This window comes from Macaca mulatta, chromosome 7, assembly GCF_049350105.2.
Source record: "Macaca mulatta isolate MMU2019108-1 chromosome 7, T2T-MMU8v2.0, whole genome shotgun sequence".
NCBI classification, from domain to species: domain Eukaryota; kingdom Metazoa; phylum Chordata; class Mammalia; order Primates; family Cercopithecidae; genus Macaca; species Macaca mulatta.
This window is the reverse complement of record NC_133412.1, coordinates 35,249,703-35,275,091: the sequence shown is the minus strand read 5'-3', so window position 1 is coordinate 35,275,091 and position 25,389 is coordinate 35,249,703. Positions and strand designations below refer to the sequence as shown.

General features: G+C 43.6%; 1 protein-coding gene across 3 annotated transcripts in view; it reads left to right on the top strand.

Annotated features, from left to right (window-relative positions):
• Nucleotides 1-14,113, top strand: part of ALDH1A2 (aldehyde dehydrogenase 1 family member A2) — a 116,421-nt gene extending 102,308 nt beyond the window's left edge. For 2 of the 3 annotated variants that reach the window (XM_077939483.1, XM_015142335.3), the window contains 6 exons: nucleotides 2,006-2,108; nucleotides 3,745-3,929; nucleotides 5,276-5,440; nucleotides 6,162-6,319; nucleotides 6,618-6,692; nucleotides 12,216-14,113. In XM_077939483.1, coding sequence (XP_077795609.1) covers nucleotides 2,006-2,108; nucleotides 3,745-3,929; nucleotides 5,276-5,440; nucleotides 6,162-6,319; nucleotides 6,618-6,692; nucleotides 12,216-12,288 — 759 coding nt within the window. In that variant the 3' untranslated portion in view covers nucleotides 12,289-14,113. The remainder of the gene's footprint in view (nucleotides 1-2,005; nucleotides 2,109-3,744; nucleotides 3,930-5,275; nucleotides 5,441-6,161; nucleotides 6,320-6,617; nucleotides 6,693-12,215) is intronic. The other variant, XM_077939482.1, reaches the window with a different exon arrangement.
• The last annotated feature ends 11,276 nt before the right edge of the window (nucleotides 14,114-25,389 follow it).

The window sequence follows — 25,389 nt, the reverse complement described above, 5'->3', positions numbered from 1 at the left end:
TTTACTGAGCCCAGGTCTTCCTGAGGCCTTTGCCTGGAAGTAGAAGAGACACAAACTGGCAAGGGAAAGGCAATCTGGCAGGTTGGCCACTGCTCACCCATCAAACTTCAGGGCCAGATGTTAGCATTTTCCAACACCTTGATAAGTAATGTTTTCAGCAAATCAAGAAACTCTAGTTCTGCCTCTTTCAGAGACATCACTTTTTCCCTTTTCTCAGGATGGGGATACATTTTCAAAATCTTTTATACAAGGAGGCAGAGTTACAGCTAATGAGTGACATTGGAGACTGAGGGGAAGTTGGAGTTTCCCCAGTGTTTTTCTGAAGGAGTTAACAGCATAGGCAGTTTGGGAGATCTAGGGGAGACCTGCTTTGGAAGGTCCAGCCATCTCCTTAACATCACCCCCATTTCTCTCCATTGAACATGGAAGAAAAGGGGAGGCCCTGGCTTCTCACACTTGCTCATGGTTAGCATGTCTGCACACTTACTGTGTGCCAGGCTGGGTTCTAAGTGCCATATATGGTATACCACTTAATCCTCAAAATAGAATTATAAAGTACATAGTATATTTTCCCCCCCCTACAGAGGAGGATCCAAGGCTCAGAGATAGTAAATAAATTTCCGAGGCTCAAACAGTTATTAAGTGATAGAACTGGTTAAAAACAAACAAACCAACAGAAATCCGGGCAGCCTGGCTCCAGAGCCTTTTCTCCTACCCAGGGTTCTCTGCTGTCCGCAGAGTCATTAGTCCCACTGGAGGATCTCAACAAGGGACTGCAGGAATTGAAAGTAAATGTAGCGTTTCTCTTCCCCAGGCTTTTAAAATATTTAATTTTCAGGTAAATTTCAGGAACAAGTAGCAATTTTTCATCTCAACAAGACCAAATTGCCTCTATGGGCTATATGGTGGCTCTGCTCTCCTTTTTCCGTAAAGTGGCGTATGCTCTCCAGTAGAGTCGGACCCTGTTGCAGGTTAGATTCCCAGGGAGCATTCACGGAGTTGTACTTTAGCTTGCAGGATTTTACTAGGGATCCCTGCTGAAGGAGAGTGGCCATGGGGAAGTGGAACTGCAACACAGGCCTGACACAGCCTCTGCCAGTCACGTGGGTCATCATGGAGTATATACGGCCCCTCAGAGCCCAGTCCTGTGCTAGGCTGAAAGGGTAGGACCTTTATACAAATCCTGCCACCACCAGTAGGTGGATATGGGCCACTTGGAAGAGGGCATCTCCTTGGGCAAGGGGGCCCTTTTCAGCTGAGGTGGACCCAAAGGAGGTGACAGCACTCCCCATCACTGAGGTAGAGTTGTGCCTTGAGCAGGGGCTCTAAGTAGTGGATCTTTGTTTCCATAGTGAGACTTTCATTTGCATTGCCAATGTGAGTGTATTCATTGGCAAGTGCTTTCTCCTAACTCAGCCTCTTGTTTTGTTGGATTCAAGATAAACGGCATTTACAAGATTGCACAAAAAGAGACAGATTCTCAACTGTCTGGTATCCTTTTACTGTAGCGCTAGGCAGAGGCAGAGGTATAATATGGATAGTCTCTTTGGAGCATGTAATAAAAATCATGCCTGGCATTTTGAGAGATACATGAACAATTTGTTTTACCCTCATGATATCTTTAAAGTGGCACCAGTTGACATTTTTCTGGAGCCGGAGTCCAAAGCTAAAGGCCACAATACAGTGATGGAAATCTCCGGTTACATTTTGCTTGCCAGTTGTCTTTAGAGAAATCTTTCAGTGATGAAGATTCCAGATTTAACTCCCTTTTCCTTACTCCTTCCATCACGAAACTAAAGCTATCTTCCAGTTCACTCCAGCATGGACATTAAACTGTACCCCACTAACTTATGTCTTGTACACCCAAGTTGATGACAAGAGATGGGTTGGTTTGCCTTTTAGCATTTGTTACTGTTGCATCCCAATGTTACCCTGAGCTGGCATTGACCAGTGACTGTCTCAGCTGCAGGGTGTGCAAAACCTGTCTCCATTTCCCTTCTTTCAGGTTGGAAAGCTTATCCAAGAAGCAGCTGGAAGAAGTAATTTGAAGAGAGTAACTCTGGAACTTGGAGGCAAAAGTCCTAATATTATTTTTGCTGATGCTGATTGTAAGTCAATGACACGTCCCATACATGAACCAGCACACACCCTTTGGTACTCTCTTTTGTATCTCCACTTTTTACAGGACACTAGCAAAAGATCTTTGAAGCTAAGGGCAATTAAGAAGATCTCTAAAGAGAAAATAGTTTGATAATGGGGAAAAAGCACTTTTCAGTTGACGACTGAACCATTTGTTTTCTAGACACTAATGAGCCATTTTGAATCTGTGATGTTGTAGAACGGGAGATGAGATGAAGGCTTGGTCAGTGGCATATGGTTAAACAGCAACGGTCTCAGCTGCTGAGCACCTGAAGGACAGTCTCTGCATAGATACAATAAATCTGTAACTTTTCAACTGTGCCTGGTGGCTGGTAGACCATTATAAATAAATCCAACTTCATCAGCTCTGCCAGCATTTTCCAAACCCACAGCCCCTTTTCTGTTTACTCAATTCCAACCCCTTTCTGCTACTCCCATGACTTTCAGTCAGGATGACAGCACACGTGGGTCAGTTTGGTATGTGTAGTCCTAAAGCTGGGATGATTCCACCTTGCCAGTAGGACCTTCCCGAGGCTTAGAGCAGTAACTGAGAAACCCCATGTCTCTCGGAAGGATGCCACCTAGGCCATTCTGCACAGGTGTGACCTTTCTGTTTTGAAAAGCTCTCCAGGTAAGGAAATCCCAACATCTCATTCAGTGATTTTTTTTTTCCTTCACATTTTGCCAGGCAGAGCTGCTTTCCCAGTTTCACCACCAGAGAGATCAGAAAACCGAAAGCAGATTGCTTGAATTTCAACCCCAGCTTGGAATTTGCAGAGTTTAGCTTTAGCTCTATGTTAGTTGTCAAGAAAATCAGAATCCTTATGCCTGTTCCTCTTGAGGAGTAGGAACCCCATCACCCTCACATTGACTGATTCATTTATTCAGTCAGTCAGTCATTTAGCAACTAATAGATGTCAGATTAAGCTATTTTGAAGTGTAAGATAGAAGGGATGAATATGGAAGAGTTATCATGCGATTTTACACAAGTCCATGTCAATCTAGAGGCAATTTAGTGTCTTCAGAGAAGACCCATTGGTGTTATGGTTTAATCCCCCAAATACCAAACATACCGCTACAAGGCCCTGTACATTAGGAGTTATAAATTGGCCAAATACAAAATATAGACATGTTTACCTGTCTAAACATTACGCTATGTTCAAAACAAAAACTGCACATTAAAATATTGATTTCTGTGAAAATTGAGAAGATCTGACAACCTGGGGCTCGTATTTATGCATAGCAATGATTAAATGTAGTGACTTACTTTCTTAGCCGCTCCATTACTTGCTCCATTACCACCTGGTAGCCTCATACCTTTACCTTGTCTGCCTAGCCCTGTGGTGTATTGGGGATTGAGACTCCTGTTATACGTGAGGTTCAGTCCCTCTGTTTGCAGAATAAGAAAGAGACCCAAAGAAGTGAAGTCGTTCAAGTTCACATAGCATGTCAGGGTGTAGTTAGAACTGGAACTAAGTTGCATTCCCAATCCAGTACTATTCATGGTTATGTCCTGCAGTGAGCACACTATACCTGGGGCTTTGGAGAGGGGAGGGAGGTGGCTCCAAAGACAAGCAGTGGCAACATGGCTGTTTCCTCTTGTAGTGGACTATGCTGTGGAGCAGGCCCACCAGGGTGTGTTCTTCAATCAAGGCCAGTGCTGCACTGCAGGCTCTCGCATCTTCGTGGAGGAGTCCATCTATGAGGAGTTTGTGAGAAGAAGCGTGGAGCGGGCCAAGAGGCGCATAGTGGGGAGTCCCTTTGACCCCACCACTGAGCAGGGTCCCCAGGTAGAAAAATCATAACCATTCCCTTGGTTTACTTAATTCTTGGCTGGCACAGAACTGTGTGCACTCTAGTAGGACCCAGCAAAGCAACATCTTTCTTTTCAGCTGCCTCCTTTATTCCCCACCATGTCTTCATGGCTGGAAATGTAGCCAGAGAGGGATTGCTTATTTCTTAGGCTTCTCTTTCCCTTTCTAAGTTGTATCTCTGAAAAACTATGGCATTACTGTTACTTTAAGAATATTCTGACCTTTGGGACTAAGCTGGAGTCTCTCAGTTCTAAAGAAAGCCCTGAGTTATGACAAGATGGGTCTCGACACTAGAACCCAGTCCCAGTCCTTCCAATCACTGAACTTTAGGACATCCCTACAGATGCCACAGTCAAGGTGGGTAGCTATCTTTCTTTCCTAGAGCCATCTATCCTTTTATGAGCTGCCAAGGAGTCTGTCCAGCAGCCTGAACCAGTCTGGACATATCACTTGTAGCTTGTGAATGTGTAGGAAATGAAGGGCTGGCTCACTTCCCTTTTGCTGTATGGTTATTTCTTAACCTGAATGCCTCGTGTACTGCAGTGGGGTGGGGAGGGCCACAAAGTCTCTCCTGAGCAGCCAGACTACACTTTTCACCTCTGCAGGTTCACCGTAATCATCAAGGCATATTTCTAAAGGGAATTCTGGTCTTAATCTGTAGACAGGTTCTGAGACTTTTTAGAAGGAACTTGGACCAGCTCCTATATGGGTCACTAAAGCATGGGTTTTCCTGTTAAGGGACAACATCTCCTCAGTTTAGGGACTATTCAAGAGAAGACTGATGTTCTGGCTGAGCCATTCAAACTTGGGTGAATGTAGGTTTTTGTATTATTTACCTCTGTCAGTTTTTGGGGGGAAGCCTGACCTTATTTTTTTTGGACTAGGAAACTAGTCCTTCACTCTTGACTGTTAATATTTTTCTCTAAAGTTCCTCTAAAAATGTAATAGGAATTCCTTTAAAAACAAACCACAATAAGATTGAGTGTGTAGCACTATCTAAAGAGGCTGTGTGCTAATTTTTGCCTCTTTTTTACTATCAATACAACTTGCTAACTTACTCCATTATAAAGGTCAGTTTTCCCTCATATGAACAATGAATAGTAAATTAGCCAGTGTCTCCATCATTTTGAAACATTTTTCTAAATGTTCAGCTGGTACTTCTGATTAGGCAATATCATCAGAGCAGTACATTTATTGGAATCATTGATATATTAGGATTAACCATACAAAATTGCCAATTTTTTGTAGGTCAAAAATTGATAAGTAACAGCAGTTTTAGATTTGACTGGGTGTAAACTTTGAAAAAATCATGTCTCCCACAGATTGATAAGAAACAGTACAACAAGATCTTGGAACTCATCCAGAGTGGTGTGGCTGAGGGCGCCAAACTGGAATGTGGAGGCAAAGGACTGGGCCGAAAGGGGTTTTTCATTGAGCCCACGGTGTTTTCAAATGTCACTGATGATATGCGGATTGCCAAGGAGGAGGTATCAAATATGCTGTTCTTACAAAAGCCGCATCTTTCTTGGGATCGTTTCTAGAGCATTTCTAGTGGATGATATTAGAGTTTTAGCTCTTTATATTTTACATATATTTATTTTGCAATAGTAATGAACATGGCTATGAAAATTCCAGTTTCAAGAAGAAAAGTAAACCAAAAGACAAGCAAGCTAGGTGGAGGCCAGGTGACATGCTGTGTGCTTGTGATGATTATTAGCCAACGGAACAATCAGAATATCCTACCATTGACCTCAACAACACACTGGCACCAGTTCAGTTCTCCTAAATATGAGTCACTAGGATGTTAACCAGGAGAGAGAATACACTGAAGCATCTTCAAATCTGTGCAAGAGAAGGACCAGGAGCAAGTCAGCCCACAGTCCAGAGCATTCAGTTCTGGAGCAGTGTTTGCAACATCGTGGAGGATGCCACTTTCTCTTCTGTACCTAAAGAAGACACCCCTAGTATACAGAGTGGAATCAAGCGATGCCGGAGAGGTTGGGGAATTTGGGGATGTTAAACAAACACTAATGTTAGACTCTTCTTGCATAATCTTATCCTAGGAAAGGTTGGGAGATTTTACAGTTTTATACTGCTAAACTTAAATGTTATTTAAGTAATCAAGGCAGAGTAAACGTGCATTGAAATGTGGAAAGCAGGTAAAAGAATGACAGAGCACCCATGTTGAGTCATACTATCTTTTTGCAGATCTTTGGCCCTGTTCAGGAAATTTTGAGATTTAAGACGATGGATGAAGTTATCGAAAGAGCCAATAACTCAGACTTCGGACTCGTAGCAGCCGTCTTTACTAATGACATCAACAAGGCCCTCACAGTATCTTCTGCAATGCAAGCTGGGACTGTTTGGTAAGATCAGAGTCAGTCTTGTAACAAATTCCACTGGTGGTATAGGGACCAGGGGGAAATAAACAAGTATCTTCTTGGAAGGATGGGGAATACCAAAAGCAATCAAACTTCACCAGAAAAGGTGTACACTCTGTACTGCTTAGATCCAGAAATCAAAGTAGATTTTAAATTACAAACTTTTCCTCTGGAGGAAAGGAATTTAAAAATCAAACTTGTAAAAGAAATGCCGTGCCACTCAGATTATTTCTGTGTGGTCAGACTTTACATGAACTCACAGTACTATGTTTTCTTCTTTCAGGATCAATTGTTACAATGCCTTAAATGCCCAGAGCCCCTTTGGGGGATTCAAGATGTCTGGAAATGGGAGAGAAATGTAAGTCTCAAAGTTGCTGATGCCTGCAGAGAAATAGATTGCAAATATCAGCACAGAGCAGTACTTTAAAAATAGTTTAAATGTCTTACACTGACCCATTCATTCAACAAACATTTCGTTGAGCACATGGTACTAAAAGCTAAGTACTACTACATGTTGCAGAGATGAATAAAACACAATTCCCTTTCCCAAAGTGAGAACAAAAAAATTACTGTACTATTAATTCCCTGTAATAAAGGCTATGATAGAAGTATGTTAAACGTTTTGTCAGTACAGAGAAAAATTTTTGACTGGTGAGGTCAGAGAAGACTTCACAAAGGAAGTGACATTTTTTTCCTGGAAGTAACATCCAGGAAAAAACCCCACTTTCCCTCCTTTTGAAAGAAACTGATCTATATTTTCCAAATCCTGTGATTCACAGAGGAAACGTGTTTCATGCCCATTCCCTCAGCCATTACTGAATGCATATTCTTTTGAGCAAATGCCTAGTTCACAATTAACAAGTATTGAGCATAAACTATGTACAAAGCACTGCACTTGGTCTGTGGAGGAAGATGCAGGCCCTTAAGGCATTTAATATGTTTTGGGGTAAATAAAACTAATAACATTGAAAGAATCAGAAGAATCGCAGAGAAGACTGAAAAGCAATGGAGGAGCTTAGGGGTAGGGAAGATCATTGTGAGCTGGAGAAATCTGGGAAACCTTTAGATGTGATCTGCTACAGGGGTTTGAATCAGCCTTTCAAGAAGAGGAATGCTTGGATAGAGAAGGGGGAATGTATTTTCAAGGTTGGTGGGCAAAGCAGGGTAGCAGCGGGGGAGAGTGAATAAAGGTATTGTGGGAAAAACAACTGTGGTGTTGGTGGGAGAAATGCAGTGAACCAACAAGACGAGAGCGGAGGATTTACATACTGCAGATAGTTTCACTGGTAATCTCAAGCTCCCAAGCACTGAACTATAAAGTAGGTATAGCTTGGAGATTAGAGCAGTTTCTAGAATCACACTGCTCGGATTTGAATCCTGCCTATATTACTACCTGTACAAGCTTGGACAAATTCCTTAATCTAAGCCTCAGTTACCTCATCTATAAGATGGGAATAATTATAGTACCTACCTCAGGGTTGCTGTGAGGATTGAGTGTAAGGGTTAAGTATGCAAACATCCAACAGAATGTCTGGCAAGCCTTCAGAAAATGTTAGCTGCACTCATAACATTATTCATCAAGCAGATTCGTGTTATATAGGTGATCCCTCTTTTTCTTAACCTGTAACTTTGGCAGAAGTTTCCCTAAATCTCAGCTGGTGTCACCGACTTCTGTTCTGTATCTGTTAACGCCAGGGAGAAGCTGTTCTCACTTGAACCTTTTCTTCTGGCCTCCAGTACCCCTCACTGACTTTACAACTAGAACCTATAGACAGTCTGGATCGGATTTGTTCAGTTCTTAGTATTCCTTCAGCTTTTACAGAGTCTTCTTGTACTCCAGGTATCTCTTCATTTGCTTTTGACCTTAACTGTCTGCTTCCACTTTTCAAGATGCATTCCGCTTCTTATTTCATTTCCTTCCTCTATGTCTGTGCTCTCCCAGTCTCTGAAATGCTGGGGGTAGTCACTGGCTCTGGGAATGCTGCTTGCATTGACTGTTTTGTTACAGATCATTAACAGGGTGAATCATGAGCATAAACTATACTTTCAATAAATGATCGCTGGTTGATGGAGCCTAATCCCAGGTTAAGCCGTGGTCCCTCATCATGGGCAGGCTTGTGACATTAGCTGAGTCTAGTCTGTTCCCATCAGAAATGTTCTCCTTGCCCAGAAAGATGGTCCAGGAGACAGTTTGGCTGTATCTGAACCTCACATAACAGTGCCCAAGAGACTGAAGAACCATTTCTCTCTACTTGTCTTGCAGGCACTGTGGTGATTGCACCTTCCCAGTGGAGTTAAAAAATAATTAGGAAATGCTGTTCTTTGATGAGACCCACTTCATCTTGTCTAGATTGCATGGTTTTCTGTTTTGTTTGGTTTGGGTTTTGGTCTCTACCTTCCCCCAAAACATGTTTTCTCTTTCTTAAATGACACAGAGTGACAGAAAATGCTTTCTTGGTCCCCAACTCTTCCACCTCATTTGATATAGCCTCAGAAACTCCACTTAACCCTCCATCTAGACAGAATTGTTCATCTCATGGCCTGCAAACTCCATGCAGCGTTGGTCCCTGACAGCTCCCTGTCTGTCCCTAAGAGGAGCAGAGACGTGAAGTGGCACTTCCAGAAACATCTGGAAACTCCAGGGAGGGCTGACCTAGCCCATGAGGTCTCCCCACAGAGAGCTGTGGGGAGGGCTGCCCTCTTAATTCCCAGGCTCAGAGACAAGCTTTTCTCAGGTCCTCCTGCCCACTGAATTCCACCTGTTTGACTTCTCCTGTCCTTTTACTTACTTCCTCATCAAACTCCCCTGATATAAGGGGTGGCAAAGCACAAGCCATAAAATGTCACAAACTGAGGAGATGGAAAGAATGCTGTGAACCTCAGCATTTTAAAAACTCAAGACACTGGCTTTGAAAATGAGAAGCATTGTTAGATAATCTAAATCAGGGCTTGTCAAGTTTGTGTGTGTGTGCATGCATGTGCACGCATGCATACAGAGAAGTCACCTCCAGTCTGGGTGATGGTTTTGTTAAGCATGTATATCTAGGGACCCACTCTCAGAGATTCTGAGTTAGGTGATCTGCGATAGGACCCAGGACCTGCGTTTTTAACAATCTTCCAGAATGACTCCAGTATAGATCACTGCCCAGGACCCACAGAGAAGCATCTCCATTCCAGCAGCGTTTTCCATTGCATCACACACCCAAACAGTCATCCTTGGAAGCAACCTGCCTTCTGGTGACCTGCTCCCACCCTCCCTCTTAGTCCCCACCACCTGCAAGCTCCTCTGATGCAGGTGGTCTGGAGATGTTACTCTGAGAAGTGCTGCTGCAAGTCAAGTTAAACAGCAGGAAAATATATACCCTAAACAGAAACTCTTACTTGTTTTATGAGCGAGTCTGAGTGATTCCTAAAATGGATGGCCAAGAGCTACCAATACTGACAGGTTACCTTAAAGCCTCTAGGCGTGCCAAGTTTCATTTTTCTTAGGGACTAGAACCTAGTCTGCTGAGGAGCAGGAGTATAGGCTTCTAAATGTGATTGTGCCTTGCTGTATCTTCCTGCTGTGAAAGTGACCATGCAGAGAGATAGGGCTGCATCAATAGTGATACACATATCTTTTGTGCATCAGTGGGCTTCTTCCCTGTTAACTGTATGTGCCACAAAATTTAACTAGAGTAAATAAATTTGAGACAGAAATTCTGGAACAAAATGGTGAAATTGCTTAAGAATCCAAACTTCAGGGCTTAGTGACCTTTAAGCATTGTTTCCCAAAGTGTGACCCAAATGACCATCTATCTCACAGTCTCCTAGTCCCTCCCTAGAGCTTCTGAAACTGAATCTTTGTGGGGAAGGGGTAGCATTCTAGAATCAACAGTTGAAGCAAGCTCTTTGGGTGATATGTATGCTGAGGTTCAGGAACTGACTGGAGAGATGACTGTGCACCAAGAAGATGGCAGTGACTCAGCTGGCATCTCTTAGCTGGTTCATGGCAGAGCTGAGTGGGCACTCCTGTCTCTGACCCCAGGTTCGGTGCTCTTTGTCTCCTCCATGCCTTCTCAGTTGTGCCACTAAGACCTCTTACTGGCTTTCCTTCATGTCCTGGGCCCAGGGCAGTTCTTTTCATAGCAGATTTGAGTCCACTTCCCCTGTGCACGGATTGCTGCTCCGGACCCAGAGAGGAGCACCTCTGCTCCAGCAGGGTTTCCCATTGCATCACACACCCAAACAGTAGGATCCAACAGTCACACTTGAAAGCAACCATAATCGTGAGGTTTCTGACTCTGTAGACTTCCTTACGTTTCTCACAACCTAGTTAGAGAGTCACATGGGAGTGAAGTGTGGCTTGGGACCTGCCCCAACAAGTGCGTGCAAAAGCCAGGAAACAAGGGAGTAAATTCACTTCAAATGGGATGCACATGGTGTCCGTGATGAAGAGACACATTCAGAATTGCCCAAGGACAGGAAAATGACCAGAGAGTGCCAGAGCTGAGCTGGTAATGAAGAGACTCCGGGCCTGGATGGAGTTAATGAGGGAAGCATGCAATGAGTGGGGCAATTTCAGTGGATTTCTCTCATTCCTCTAAGCAAAATGAACTATACCGACAAGAGAACAGCCTGCTTGCCCCAGTCCCTCCTTGGCTGCCCTCTGTTGTCTCTGTCAACTCAGGTGCCCATGGTGCTCAGAGGAGCTGCTGGCAAAGCCACTGGAGCCTTGTGTAGGCCATGGGGGCTCCTAAAAGGAACCCAAATGAATCACTTACAGCAGGTCTCTCTTGTAAAGCCCAGCCACAGTAACTCATACACTGACTTTCAAAAGACAGCCTTTCTTAATCATTTAATCCTTTCATATTCAAATATATCTCCTAAGTGTTCTTTTATTTTTTCTTGATCTAGAAGATATGATGAAGATATGACAGCAGGGTAGAACTAGGGAAGGGGGAGTAGGAAGCCTGTCCTTCCTCCTTCCCTCTTCACTTCCCTCCCTTCATCATCAGGTACCTTCTTTGTGCCTGCTGTTGTAGGCTATACCCTATGTTTGGTGGAAGGCAAAAAGAAAAATCAGTAGGATACAGTTCAGCAGGGAAGACAGAGATATTCAAGCCCTTCGTCCTCCCAGTGTGTTAAGTGTGGTGGCTGAGGTGTAAACGAGGGGCTCTGTGAACAGAGAGGACTGAAGAGGAGCTCCTCCTGAGGCTGTTGGGAAAAGCATCACCGAAGAATGATTTTCAAAAGAATAGAAGAAAAAAAGTTGTTATTTTAAAGAAAAATAGTTAGGAGAACATGCTTGATTTATATAATGAAATGGAAAAAAAGGCATTTAAACAAGGCGAAAAGAACAAGAGAATAGAGAAGAAATGTGGAGAAGGAGCATTGTAGTAAACACCCAGAGGGACAGGAACACTTAGGCATGTGACCCGCTCCCACCCTCCCTCTTGGGGGAGGAAAGCACACTAGTGTCCCAAAGAGCTAATACTGAACCAGTGCTGCCTTATAGAGAGAAGCATGGCCAGGGCGTTCAGAGACCTGGGCCTGGTCCCACTGCTGCCCACAGCACTCAGCCTCTCAGCACAGCCTGGGGTCGTTTGTGTGCCCTCTGGCCAAGGCTGACAGTAGGTCTCTGAGTAGTTGAGAGTCACTGCCTTTCTGTGCAGTATTGTGAAAACAAATCACATTTTAACTTTAAAAACTACTCATGAGATGACAGTTCCTCTGACCCTCAGAGGAAGGCTGGGCTGCCCATACATGAGGAATTTTTACATGAACACCCCAGGACTTGCTGTTCGCAGGTGATAAACTGCGCCTCCTCGGGACTCCCGCCGCACTCACATGCAGCTCCCTGGACTTCTGGTATCTGACCCAGCCCATTTCTGTGTTTCAGGGGAGAATTCGGCTTGCGGGAGTACTCAGAAGTTAAGACTGTGACAGTAAAGATCCCCCAGAAGAACTCCTAAGAAGGCCAAGAAGGAAGATGAAGCCCAGCCTGCACGTCTCTCCCTCTCTGCTTTCTCTGTAGGGCCCAGCTCTCAGGAATACACAGTTGAGCCACGGTCCTTATTTAAAGATTGAAAAGATAACATGTAGGCCAGGCAGGTCACTGCACAACTAAAGCAAACCAGCCGGGTACAGTTTTTTGGCACTCTGTAAGGGGCCACCTTAAGCATACCAAATATTGGGGAAAGTGGGATAAAAGGAAGAGGAGGAGCTAGCAGATACTTCCGGTATGTCTTTCTGGAGCACAGGATGAAATAAGGGAGCTGTCTTATTTCATGCCTTTGTCACAAAGAACTTTCCTCTTAAGGAAAGGTGACCTTTCTACTGTCTTCATTTTCCTCCTTTCAGGCCCTCTTCACTCACGCACCCCCGCTCTCTTCCAAGGAGATCTCAGCTGAGCTCGTTTTGGGGCAGATGTTTGGGCCGGGAACAATTTTCCAAGGTTTTAAAGCCAAATTACCATTTCATGTTATCCGTTTCTTCAAAGCAAAACATGAAATGGTTTTAGCTAGAGTCAGACCAGAATGAAAATGCCAGGAGCTGGTACACTACAGATGTAATAAGAACCTGGGATATTCCTGACCCAGTCTGGTTTTCTTTTACGCATAAATAACATGAATGAAAAAAGATTGGGACAATAGAGATTGGAAGTCATCATGTGCAGTTCACAGCTTCTGAGTTTGCTGCACAGTTTTGGGGTGTCTCTGTGTGTGTGTGTGTGTGTGTGTGTGTGTGTGTGTGCGTGCGTGTATTAGATTCCTTCCTTCTCAGTTATTCTGGAATAAGGCAAGGGGTGCATTGTTTTTCATAGCTAGATAAGATCTTTTCCAAAGTTTTTCTTAGAACCAACCAAAAAACAATCCAAGTAGGCCCAATAATTTGATAATGCTGGATGCCTTGCAGGTATCATTCAGTTTCTAATATTGGGCAACAATTACTATTAAATGAATTATTTCTGTAGTTGGAATCTGTAGCTTTTTCTGAACCTCTACACCAATACCTGCTATTCCAGTGCTGCAGGTGTGATTTTAGTCTGTCATACTGTACCAATGTGCCCTACATCTATTGGCAGTGACCTTGGAAAATCTGGCCAAGCCTAGAAGTTTCCTTTTCCATTTGCCGAGTTCCATTGTGCTAGGACTGCTGTGCTCCACCGAGCTCCTCTGTCACACCGAGGGGCTCATCCACATACCATTCTTGCACCTCACTGAGCAGGCCGTGGCCTGCAGTGTGGGGGGGGAGTAAAGCAGGCTCACCTCCCTTTCTTCCCAACCACATACTCCTCTTCTGCTTTCCAGTGACTCCACCAGTTTGATGTGGGAAGTTAGCTTCCTTTCCTTCTATCGTTCCAGCTGTCAAATCCAATCCAGTCTCTAACTAGATACAGATCATTTATTTAAAAGTACCAAACATAACCTAGAGTATGTGGAATATGGGCAACTATGTATAGCCTTCTGTATTTAACGATTTTCTGCTTCCTAACCATACCAGTTTTCTATTTATAACTCTTATCTATCCATGATGTTTTAAAGTCTCCACTTGCTGTTATTTACAAATGACAGTGCATTCAGCAGCCCGATGCCGTGAGCCCTGACAGATGCCATATTTCTGAGTGCTTCCATGTGAATGCCACCCTCCTCCTGTAGCATGTGTCCAAGTGGACATAGCCACTAACCAACTAGTTACCTTTGGACTGCAATATAAAATGTGAAAATGAAGATTTATTTCTTTTAATTTACTTAAAAAGAAACCTCCATGCTAGCAATAAAGCATTTATATTGTGTACTCCTTGGGATTGTTTGGCTGTGTTTGTAAGTCTTTGTGTCATATACTGAGTCTGTTTGGGTCCTTCCCTCAGCTGCTGGGTTTTTCATCTGTGTTACTCTCTTGGGTAACTGAGCAGAAGCCCACAAGGGTATTTTTACACAATTCATTAAGGTAAACAGTATTCAGGTAAACAAAAACCTTATTTTCCAATACTGTTTAAAATCTGTGTGCACGTGTAGTTTGGCTGGCATGTAAGTATAACCATGTATGAAATGTATGAAATAACAAGTTTCCTTTAGAATAGTCTCCATGAAAACAAATGCAGAGGAGTCTGTAGGGTCTGTTTTCACAAATGTGGACTACATACCGCGAGCTCACATTGCTGATGGCATTTCACAGTAGCTTTATTTTTATTTACCAAAGTGAAATGAAGTCAAAGGCTGATAACCTGATGAAGTATTTTTGCAGCTGTAAAAAGAAATCTGTAAGTGGTGACTGTACTACTACCAAGATTGAGCTTGTTTTCTCTCAGTGTGTTCTCAGAGTTGAGCTTTTGAGGAGAGGTTCCAACCCTTTAGAACCGCACATCTCCCCACCTTTCCCTCCAACCTTTGGAATCTCCACCCAAGTTCCGATCAAGTGAGACAAAAGGTAAACCTAATGTCTTAGCCCCAGAGCAGATCTCGCTTGGGTGATGAGAAGCATTGCTGTGGACTGGGGTTCACTGCTCTGTTTGCCAGTAGCTTACCTTTCAGAGAAACAGATGGAGCATGGGAAAATGCAGCCCCTGTGACACTAGATGGAACTCTGAAATACAAGATGCGGGACTCCCTGAGACTCCACCTCATGTCCTGTCCATTGAGCCATGAGGAAGAAAATGAGAAAGGCCTGGACATGAAGTAATCATTTGAAAGTCTTTTAGAAAGGTGCCATTGTTGCATGTATAGATAGCAGGAATCTGGAGTCAGATAGACATGCGAAAACATTTCTGATAAAAAGAATAACCTACAAAGGCAGAGAGGAGAGGCCAAGCTCAGCATACTTAATATGACAGTGAAGAGATGGGCTGGCAAGAGCAGGCACTGCATACTGGCAACTGGTCGGACTAGAGGGTCTTAGGTCAGCCAGAGCTGTTCTCTAGTAATGTAATAGAAAACACAGACACTTGTAGGCTTTGAGTTGGAGTGTAATGGAAGCAGTGGTTGGAGTATACTGGTCTGGAGCAAAGTGGATGAAAAGAGACTGATGACAGAGTTTGTTTGCCATAAAACTATGGATGCCATAATGCTATGGGGGAGGGAGAGGAAGGAAACAAATCAGTGGAGAAGTCACTGGAACTTAAGGAATGAATATGAAAGAATGAACAAAATTTATTAACGAGGGCAAATAGGAAAATGGTAATGCCACTGCCACAGAAGCTATAACATGAAATGCAGTTTTGGGGAGAGATCTTGACTTCAGGCTTTTGACATGTAAATTGTGGAGTGATGAAGGGACATTCAGATAGAAATCTCAAGCAGGCAGTTGGAGGTAGGAGATTCAGACTTGGCTCAGGTGGACCAGATTCTCGCATGAACATAAAAGTGATGGCTGCAGATGTAGAGAGGGTGAAAATAAAATCAAAACCAGGGCCAGGGAGAAAAAGTCCAGCAAAAGAAATGGAGGCTGTAGTCAGAGAAATAGGAGGCAAGCTCTGCAGGTGGTAACACCCCAGAAACAAGGGAGAGAAGTGAAGGAGCATAGGCAGCAAAGGGTTGAGAAGTAGAGGGTGGTGTGTGGACCCCGTGCATTAGAGGCTTTTGACCTCTGTCTTCATGCAGTAGAAGTTGATGGTGTGCATTAGCTGGGAGGGGTGATGGCAGGGCCCTGCTCTAAGCTGTGAGCCATGTAGCCTCGCCGATGCTCGGGGACAGCCCCGTGCACTGTCAGGCCCTCGTCCTGAGCCTTCCCACAGATTCCCCTGCCACGAGCCAGGACGTATGGAATACCTGCTCTCTTTTGCTCTCCACCTGATGCCCTTGCCCACCCAGAACTCCAATAAAGAGGGAGGGCAGGAGCTCACGGTTGATAACGGCATCATGAGTTACAAGAAATGAGAGCTTACAGTAGCTGGGGCAGGAGGAAACTGGTCTCAGAATACATGTTAAAGAGTGAATAGATTTAGGAAGGTGTGAAAAGGAGGAATACAAGACGGCTATGGAGAAGAGTCTCAATGCAGACTTTGCTCGTTCCGTATTGGCAACATTCTTGGCAGGGAAGGAGGGAAGGTGCAGCCTAAACAGAAATGCCCATTGCCACTTATATGTATTTATACAGTCATTTATTTTAGTTTTTCTTTTGGTTGACTAATAATTCAGAAATATTAAAATCGTTCACAAAAATGCTTAAAAGGTAAGAACAATGATAAAAACAAAGTCCCATGAATTAAGAGTTTAAAAAAATGAAGATGGAAAACTAATGAAATCAGAATGGGGCTAGAAAAATACATGTGACCCGGTATTACCACACTGCTTCTATGGCACTGCTGCCTCATGAGGGAATCCTGACACTGCATACCCGGTGGTCCTAAGAAATGAACCTCCCCTTCCACACTCCCTCTCCCCCTTCCCTTCACAAATGTTTATTCTGCTAGTCACTGGCACAGGTGCTGGGAATACAAAGCAAGCCACACATGGCTACTACCCTTGTAAATCGCATAGTCTAAGGTCACTCATAACCAATAGTCAGCAGGTTCCCTTGCCATCCCACTGTACCTCCTTCCCACACACAGACACCGGAGGTATGGAAGAGTAACATGGTACCTTTCCCAGGTCTGCTTAGTGAGTTATCCAGAGTGACAACTTTGCCTGTGGCATCAGCTGACTAGCAGTATGGCAGAGTGAAATTTCAGCATGTTGTATCAGAGGGTGAGAAGTGTAGTCAGAAGTCCTCACTCATTGTCCCTTAGCAATCATTTACAAGATATATGTCTTAACTTCCACGGGCTTCCACTTCCTCCTCTGTAGGATCAAGATGATCATTCCTGTGCTACCTGCTTCACAGAGGTGTGTGGGGATTAAGCAACATGGTGGATGATATTTCTTCAGTTAGTCTGAGATATGATATACACACACAAACTCCAAACAACTACAGAAAGCAAAAGCAGGATGCTCTTTGATGTTTACTAATCAGTCTACAAGACATCAGAATTCACTTCTCACCCAACGTTGAGGCCTTCATGTAGACCTTAACTCTAGTATAGTTTCCTGCGGGTATCCAGTGGGGCTTCCTTGCCTGGAGGCCAGACCTCATCTGAATACCTCAAGCCAGCTAGAGGTCAGAGGGATGCATGCAGCTGCGACTTTCTTCCCAGTTTCAGTCTCCTGCATATTCAACACATTGTTCAGACCCTCTGTAGAGCAATAATCTGGCCCATAGCCCTGGCCACGCTGTCTGTGCCACCCAGAATGTCTTATACAGCAACTGCTCTGTGGGACCAGCTGGGAGTGAGAGCATGGGAAAGTCCACTCTGGAACGGCATGAAGCCCTCTTCCTAAACATGTACACTGTCTAATTTTCACTTGGTTATTGGCCAGCTTAAAAGGATGACCAGCTTGCCATTTAGCCTTTGATGTGAAACGGCTGGGATAATGTTTCCTTTGGCCATTTATCTATGTAGCAAGGAGGAACCTGAAACCAGCACAGCCTGCCCCCGTTCCTGCTGCAGTATGCACACCTCTTAATGGTTTCACGGTCTTTTGGGCTTGCTTTTTTGTTGTTGTTGTTTCTCTAGAGCAGTCCCTGTCCTTCTCCTCAAGAAATAGATGTTATCAAGTCTATTGAGTTGAGTTGCCCAATTTCTTCTACAACATGGTTTCCCCAGTGTATTTTCAGAAAGGCGCCTCTGGTTTCCTGCTTTAGTGTCTAGACAGGAGAAAATCACACCAGCTCAAGCAATCCTAAGGTGGAAAGAGAAGAGACCCCTCCTACCCCTCTGCAGTCATATGTGGGGATTCTAGGACCCTGTGAAGACCTCTTTCTCTAATCCCAGGCAGTTACATCCAATGTATGGACCAATAATGTAGTAGCTTTCTCCAATTTCTCTTGGTTGGAAATTTAAAGTGACAGCTTTCAAGACTGCCATTGGGGGTAGCTGAGTAGCAAGGAACAAGAACCTATAGTGCTCTCTGGCTGGCCAGAGCTTGGCATACCCAAGGGGAAGGTCTGTTTGTTAAACAGTGGAGGCCCCAGTCTTGATTTCCCGAGTTAGGTTCATTCATAAACAACACAGGATTCGTGTAAAATGGAATAAAATCCAGATGCCACTTGTTAATACAATTAGTTCATGCTCCCTGGTGGCCCTGGGGGAGGTTTGATGCCCACAAACATTCTCAGAGCCTGGAACAACGTCTGCTCGCAGCCCTGAGCTATGTGTGCCAAGGCGGGTGGGGACAGGGGCTTGTAAGGCCAACGCTGGGGAACGGGTGTATGTGTGTGAAGGGAGTGTCTACCTCTCACATGTCTAGTCTTTGAAGCTTCGATCTGACGTACTCTAATTCCAGAAAGGGAGGCCTGTTGGTAACATCAAGACCTCCTCAAACGGCCAAAGGTACAGAATTCCAAAGTGCTCCATCACTTACCAGCTGTATGCCCTTTGAAAATTAATTAGCCTTCCAAATTCTCTATTTTCTCACCTGTAAAATGGGGCAATAAAATTACCTGTGCCTACACTGTTGTCATGAGGGTAGAACAAGAACGCGTATAAAGTACTTAGCCCCCATTGTAAGAGCTTAAACAAATGACAGCAATTAATGAAAAGGAATAAATAAATCGGTATTTACTGGAGGCTGTAGTCCCAAAGAGGTTATAAATCTCACATTCCTTTGGGGTCAATTTCTATATGGAAGCCAGGCAGGCAGACACCTACATTAAGGTAGACTCAGATGGTGGGACCGGAGCCAGTAATTAGGAGAATGCTAGGAGGTTGGAAAGATAACGACCATTTAAAAATTACATGACTGTGCCCCGTCAGCTCTGCTCCACCTGCTGAATCACTGAGAGCCAGAGAGTTTTTTTGACACGAAATGTTGGGCTGGCTCTCGTTTGTTTAAATGAACAGATAGCAAGAACAGGCGAGGGATAAATTGGTGCAGCTAGCAAATAAATACTTAGAGGAGGCTTTGCCAATTCATGCTAAATAAATGTTAGCTGTATTAAGATTTTTATTATTATCATGGTCACCAAGCTTGAGGAACATGGTGGCATTTGGCCTGGGAGAGAAATGACTTGCCTGCTTTGCATATTTAAATGGAACCACAGCAGTCCTCAGGGGGTGATGAGAATGCCTCTGGAAGAACAACATTCTGCAAAGGCCTCTCCCCTCCCCAAAGCTGCAAGAGGAGCAGGGCTGCCCTGGCCAGATGCTGGAAGCAGGAGCCCTCTCCCAAGCAGGGGCTGAACTCAAGTCAGCTCCGCCTAAAGGACAGCAGAGAGAAAACTGGAAAATGCTCAGAACAATTCTTCTGTTGCTTGTTTGTTCTGTTTCATTCCCACAAGAAACTGTTATTCTTGCAAACTAGATACAAGAATTGCCCACAAAACCAACTGATAACCTTTTAAAAATCTAGGAAAATAAACCCACGCTGGAAACCCACCCAATCCTGAGGTCTCAGCTTGGGGTGTGATGACCCAGGATTGTGACTTAGCTTTTTTTTTCCTCCCTTTTCTTCCTCTCAAAGATAACAAGTAATGCAAAACGCCACATACATATTGGAAACACTTGTCATTTTTTTCCACTTACCCTCAGCGATATCAAGGACTATAATAAATAAGCCTGTCAGGAATTCTTGTCAGGAAACTAAACCACAGTTTTTAGTCTTGCCTATTCAACACATTGTTCAAAAATGTTTTGGTAACCTTTAAAGCCCTACTCCAGGAGAGAGCTTCCCATACCCTCTATTTCAATTCTTTCCTATTTTGAAGGTCATGGACACTTTGGGAGACGTGCTTATTTACATGGGTTTGAGTCATGCATCCAGGTCCTCCGCTGAGGAGGCAGGAAGGCACAATGCTTGTGAGGAAAAAGTGTTCCACAGAGCCACTAAACTGTGTGGTTCCAGCCCTACTGAGAGGAAAGGAAAGCCTGAGGGGTGTTGCTGCCCACTAGGGAGGGTTCACCAGTGTGTGGGGCTCAGCTCACAGTGCATGGGGGGACGAGATGATCTCAAGTGATGAGCACAGGGGCCCAGCTCCATAGGAAGGCTGTGTACAACCATGAAGGAGGCAAGTTTGTCCCCAGTGCCCAAACCTGCCAGATATGGTCCTCTCATCTCATCCCTGTCTAAACCTGCTCATAGCTGGGACTTGAACATGTATCATGTTCACGATAGCCAAAAGTGTCCATCAATGGATGAAGGAATAAACAAAATGTGGCATGCATATATATGTATAATTGCATATATGCATAATTTCTGGTATACTCATTTTCTTTTAGTGAGTCTCAAGCTACTCTTCTTTCTTCTGATCAAAACTGAAATTTCACTGAATGGTCCCCTTGGCCACCTACCTAATGCTGACATGGCTAAAACCATGCTTTTGGTGCTCAGAGCTACACACACACAAACCACACACACACCATGCACACACACACCAGACACACACACAGCCCCATATATCCCCCACACCCCCACACACACACCACACATATCCCCCCACACACCCCCCACACATTCACCACACACACAATTGTTTTTATATATGTATATATACACAATTGCATATTATATATATTATATACTATGTAACATATTAACATATAAATTTTTTCAGCCTTAAAAATGAAGGAAATCCTGTCACATGCTACAACATGAAAGAACCTTTAAGACATGCTACATGAAACAAGCCTGTCACAAAAAGACAAATATTACAGAATTTCACTTATATATATGAGGCTCCACTTACATAAGATGCCGCTTGTATGAGGTGCCTAGAGTAGTCAAATTCACAGAGACAGAAAATAGAATGGTGGCAGCCAGGGGTGAGTGGGAGGGGGAATAAGTGTTAGTGTTACAAAGGAATATGGAGTTTCACATGGGGAAGATGAAAAAGTTCTAGAGATAGATGATGGTGACAACAGTGTGAACGTGCTAAACGCCACAGAACTACGCACTTAAAAATTGTTAAAATGGTAAATTTTATGTTATGTATATTGTACCACCATAAATTTTTTTAAACCTGCTCATAAAAAGATTTGAAAAATTCATATACACTCAGGATATACGGCTGATAAGACTTAATATCTCTCTCATGCATTTTTAGTAGGAGAGAAACCTTAAATCAAGGCTCCTTGTCCCAGTTTGTATAGTAGGGACTGCAAGGAAATGAAAAATAGAGAATCTCTTAATGACCATCCCTTTCTTTGATACATATCTTGCTTTCCTCCCTCTACAGGAACAGAAATCATGAGAGATCAGGTATGTTCGTGCTAAAATACAGCATTCCTTGCTTGGTTCTCCCCAATTCTAACAGGCTATTTTCTCTTCCTTAACTTATGTTTGGTCACTGCTACTCTTCTTTCTTCTGATCAAAACTGAAATTGCCCTGAATAGTTCTTTTTGTTGCCCACCCAATTCTGAAATGGCTAAAACCATACTCCCAGTGCTCAGAGCTACAAAATTTTCAGTGTTACTGGGAACTGTTTTCCAAAAGGACAATTATATCTTCCTATCATTTAAAAAATATAGATTCAAACAGATAAGAAATATTTATGTAGGGATTATAGATAGAATTTTGAGAGGTAAAGGGGGTCTTTGAGGTTTTGTCTTAGTCCATTTTGTGTTGCTATAGCAGAATACCAAAGACTGGTGAGTTACAAACAATAGAAGTTTATTTGGCTCACTATTCTCAAGGCTGGGAAGTCCAAGAGCATGGCACCGACATCTCTTGAGGGCCTTCATGCCACATCATCACATGGCAGAAGGCAGAAGGGCAAGAGAGGCCAAGAGCAAGCCAGCAAGGGAGGGCTAAACTTGCTTTTATAACAAACCCACTCCCATGATAACATTAATGCATTCATGAGGGCAGAGCCCTCAAGACTTAATTGCCTCTTAAATATCTCACTTCTCAACATTGTTGCTTTGGGGATTCCATTTTCAACACATGAGCTTTGAGGGGCACATTCAAACCATACCTGGGGGCCTTTCAGATTATTCCATCTAATATCCTCATTTTACAGATGTACAAAGTGAGCCAAAATGACTTCCACAGGATAAACCTTTATATCCAGGCCTGGGACTTAAGTCCAATGCCTTTTCTCCTCTGCCTCCTGGGGTAGAATTTTGGGAAAACTGCTATCCTACTGAATCCCCTGTATTACTTTACAGAAGTAAAACACAGTTGTTAATTGCACATGGCTCCAGAAAGCTTCATGAAGCGTCTTTTAATAGAGTACATTAGCCCATTAGTACCCACTAAAAACATCATCACTCCGTTTACCATATTAGCTTGAAGAAAGCAGGGTTTGAAGGGCAGGGGACCTGGGGCAAGAAGTAGAATTGAAATAAAAAGATGCTCATGGCTGCAGTGAGGTTAGGGTGAGGGTTTTCATAGTTTGGAAATCTGGCATTGAAAACCTGAATTTTACTTACTATTCTGTTTCTCAGCAACTCTATAACGTGGCTTAGTCAGTGCTCCTCTCACAGCTCAGTTTTCTTATCTGTAAAATACAGGGGTCCTGAGTAAGGAGGGAATAGTTGTCCTTGAGGGTAGTGGTTCTTGAACCTGGCATCAGAACCACTTTGGAGAACAGATTAAAAATGGCTGCCCCATTTCCTCTCTGAATATTCTGATTCAATTTGACTGCAGTAGGCCCAGAAATCTATATTTGTTGTCTTATTTTAAATGTAAATTATTTTAGCTATTTTTAAATTGTTAACTGCATGCATTAGGTTAAACATTCTAAAATAAGTAAGTATATAAAAGTATATGTATATTGGAAGATTTCCTTCCAATGCCTTATCCCTGTGTCTCAGTCCTCAGAAACAAATGTGATTATTGTTTCTTGGTATCTTTCCAAACATGTCACATACATGTTTAACATAAAGCACCAGTACCTGTGCTACAGCTGGTCTCAAGACAGGCATTGGGGGGCCCTCTAGGGTCTCCTTATCTCAGAGATGGAGAGCTGAGGCTTTGGGTTTTGCGAAATGACAGCACATCATGTATGCAGTGTTCTTAGTTCTGTGCTTGGTGCGTCCTAGAGGCCCAGCTTATGTTGCCTGTTGTCATCTTACTGAAGACCTGTGCCATTCTGGGACTGGAGGGCTGTGGCTCCATTCTTCCCCAGACCCTGTCTCTCTCCTCCTGCAGGGGGAAAGCAGAATTTTTTCTGGCATGGAACTGTGCCAGGAAGGGCTTCTGCCAAGCCCAGAGCCTGCCCGCAGAGGCTGGGGGTTGCCGGATGAATGGCTCTGGGGACCCCTAGGGTGTTGCCTCAGAAGGAGAACCTGTCAAGGTAAATGTGCCTCTCCGCCGGCCCCTCTGGGAAGATGCAAGCCCTGCTGTGTGTATTGCCTCTTTCCTTACTCCCTCTGTCATTTGCACATCAAAAATTCAAACAAAAAGACAGTTTTCCAAAGTTGACTGATTTCATACCAGAAAGACTGCCCCATAAAAGGAGCTGGGGTTTCTAGAGAGTAAAGGCCCTTCATTCCTGACATTTGAGTCAGTAATGGCCATAAAGATCTTCTATTAATGGTCCCAACAACCCTTCATTTCCACATACTCCTAACCCTTAACTAATAAATAGCACAATGAAGCTTCACTAGGGGTCTGGTTTTGGACAAATTATCTTTTCAACACTTGGATCAGTTTTCTTCATAGCTTGGTTGTTTCCTGTTTCTTAGCATCCAGTTGGCTTGCCTTGGAGCTGGACATGAGTATGGGCTTTGTGTGCAAGCATATGAAGAATTCCTGTGCATTTCTTAAAATTCAATGTTCTTCACTCTGGTGCTCCCACAGGGACAGCTCGATGTGGTGGGAGGGCTCTTGACTAGGAGTCCAGGCACCTGGGTTCTGGTCCCAGCTGTGTGCTGACTCCACGCCCTTGAACAAGCGATTTAAGCTTCGGAATTAGCTTCCTCTTCTCAACATCCTTTGTATTTGTGAAATTTCTTTGTTACATGGTTCCACTGAAAGTCCACCACTGCCCTGGTGAAAGATATGATTAATCCCTGTTTTGCTGATGGAAGCTGAGATTTCAGAGGCTATCAGAAGTGGCAGTACAGAAACTAGAATCTAGTCTTCTTCCAGACCTTGGGGTAGGGCATCAGTAGAGGTGACGAAGCCCCCAGTCTCCAGCCCCTGCCAAACCAGTTCTCACTGTCCACTCCTCTCCTCTTTCAACTCCAGCTTACCCATTTGGAATTATTCCCACTCTGCTCACTGGTGTCTGCATCCACACTTCCCCAGATCCCTTTTGTCATTCCTTCATTCATACTTTCAGGAAGGATAAATTGTCCTATGCTCAGTGTTGGGCATTGCACTACGTCGCAAGACTACCTAATGAACAGGAAGTACTGGTCCTTGGGAGCTCCCAGTATATGTGGGAGACATAGAAATAAATCACTATAACATCATCTATAATATAATATCACTATAATATCATATGAAAAGTATAGGAAGAAGAAAACCTGCAATGGGAAGGCAGAAGAAGAAAGTGATACATTTTGATGGGGAGAAGGAGCTAGGGGGAATTTTAGAGGAACTTTTATAGAAACTCTGATATTTAAGTTTTTATAATGCCTCTCTGCTTGCAAAAAGTACAATTGAAGGATGAATGGAGGGAAGTGGTCAGAAAATGAGAGATTATTTATTATGTAGCCTACAGTATATCAGGAACTTTTTATTTGCTCAGTGGCACACAGCTAGGTGCTTCAAATGCATGTTCAAAGTTGAGTATCTTACTTAACCCTGTACTGACTCCCTCTATGATGGTAGCTTCTAGAAAACAGTGTAGACAGAAGTAACAAAAGACAACCGAAAGTACATGGAATCCACTTCAAGGGGAAGATACCTATCCATCAACCAAGGTCGATCCGTGAGTGTGGATAAGAAAAGTAGTGAGGCACTTGCAGGGCCTTGAAGACTGATTCAGAAAGGGAGGGAAGGCGACTAGGAGTCTTTTCTGACAACAGATGGAAATGATGACTGTACTGCTCTCCTCTGAACCTCTGAATGGAATTTACAAGGAGGTGGCTGAGGCATAATATGGAAGAGAGGCTCTTGAAGATAACTCAATACCAGGATTTGCTTATTTG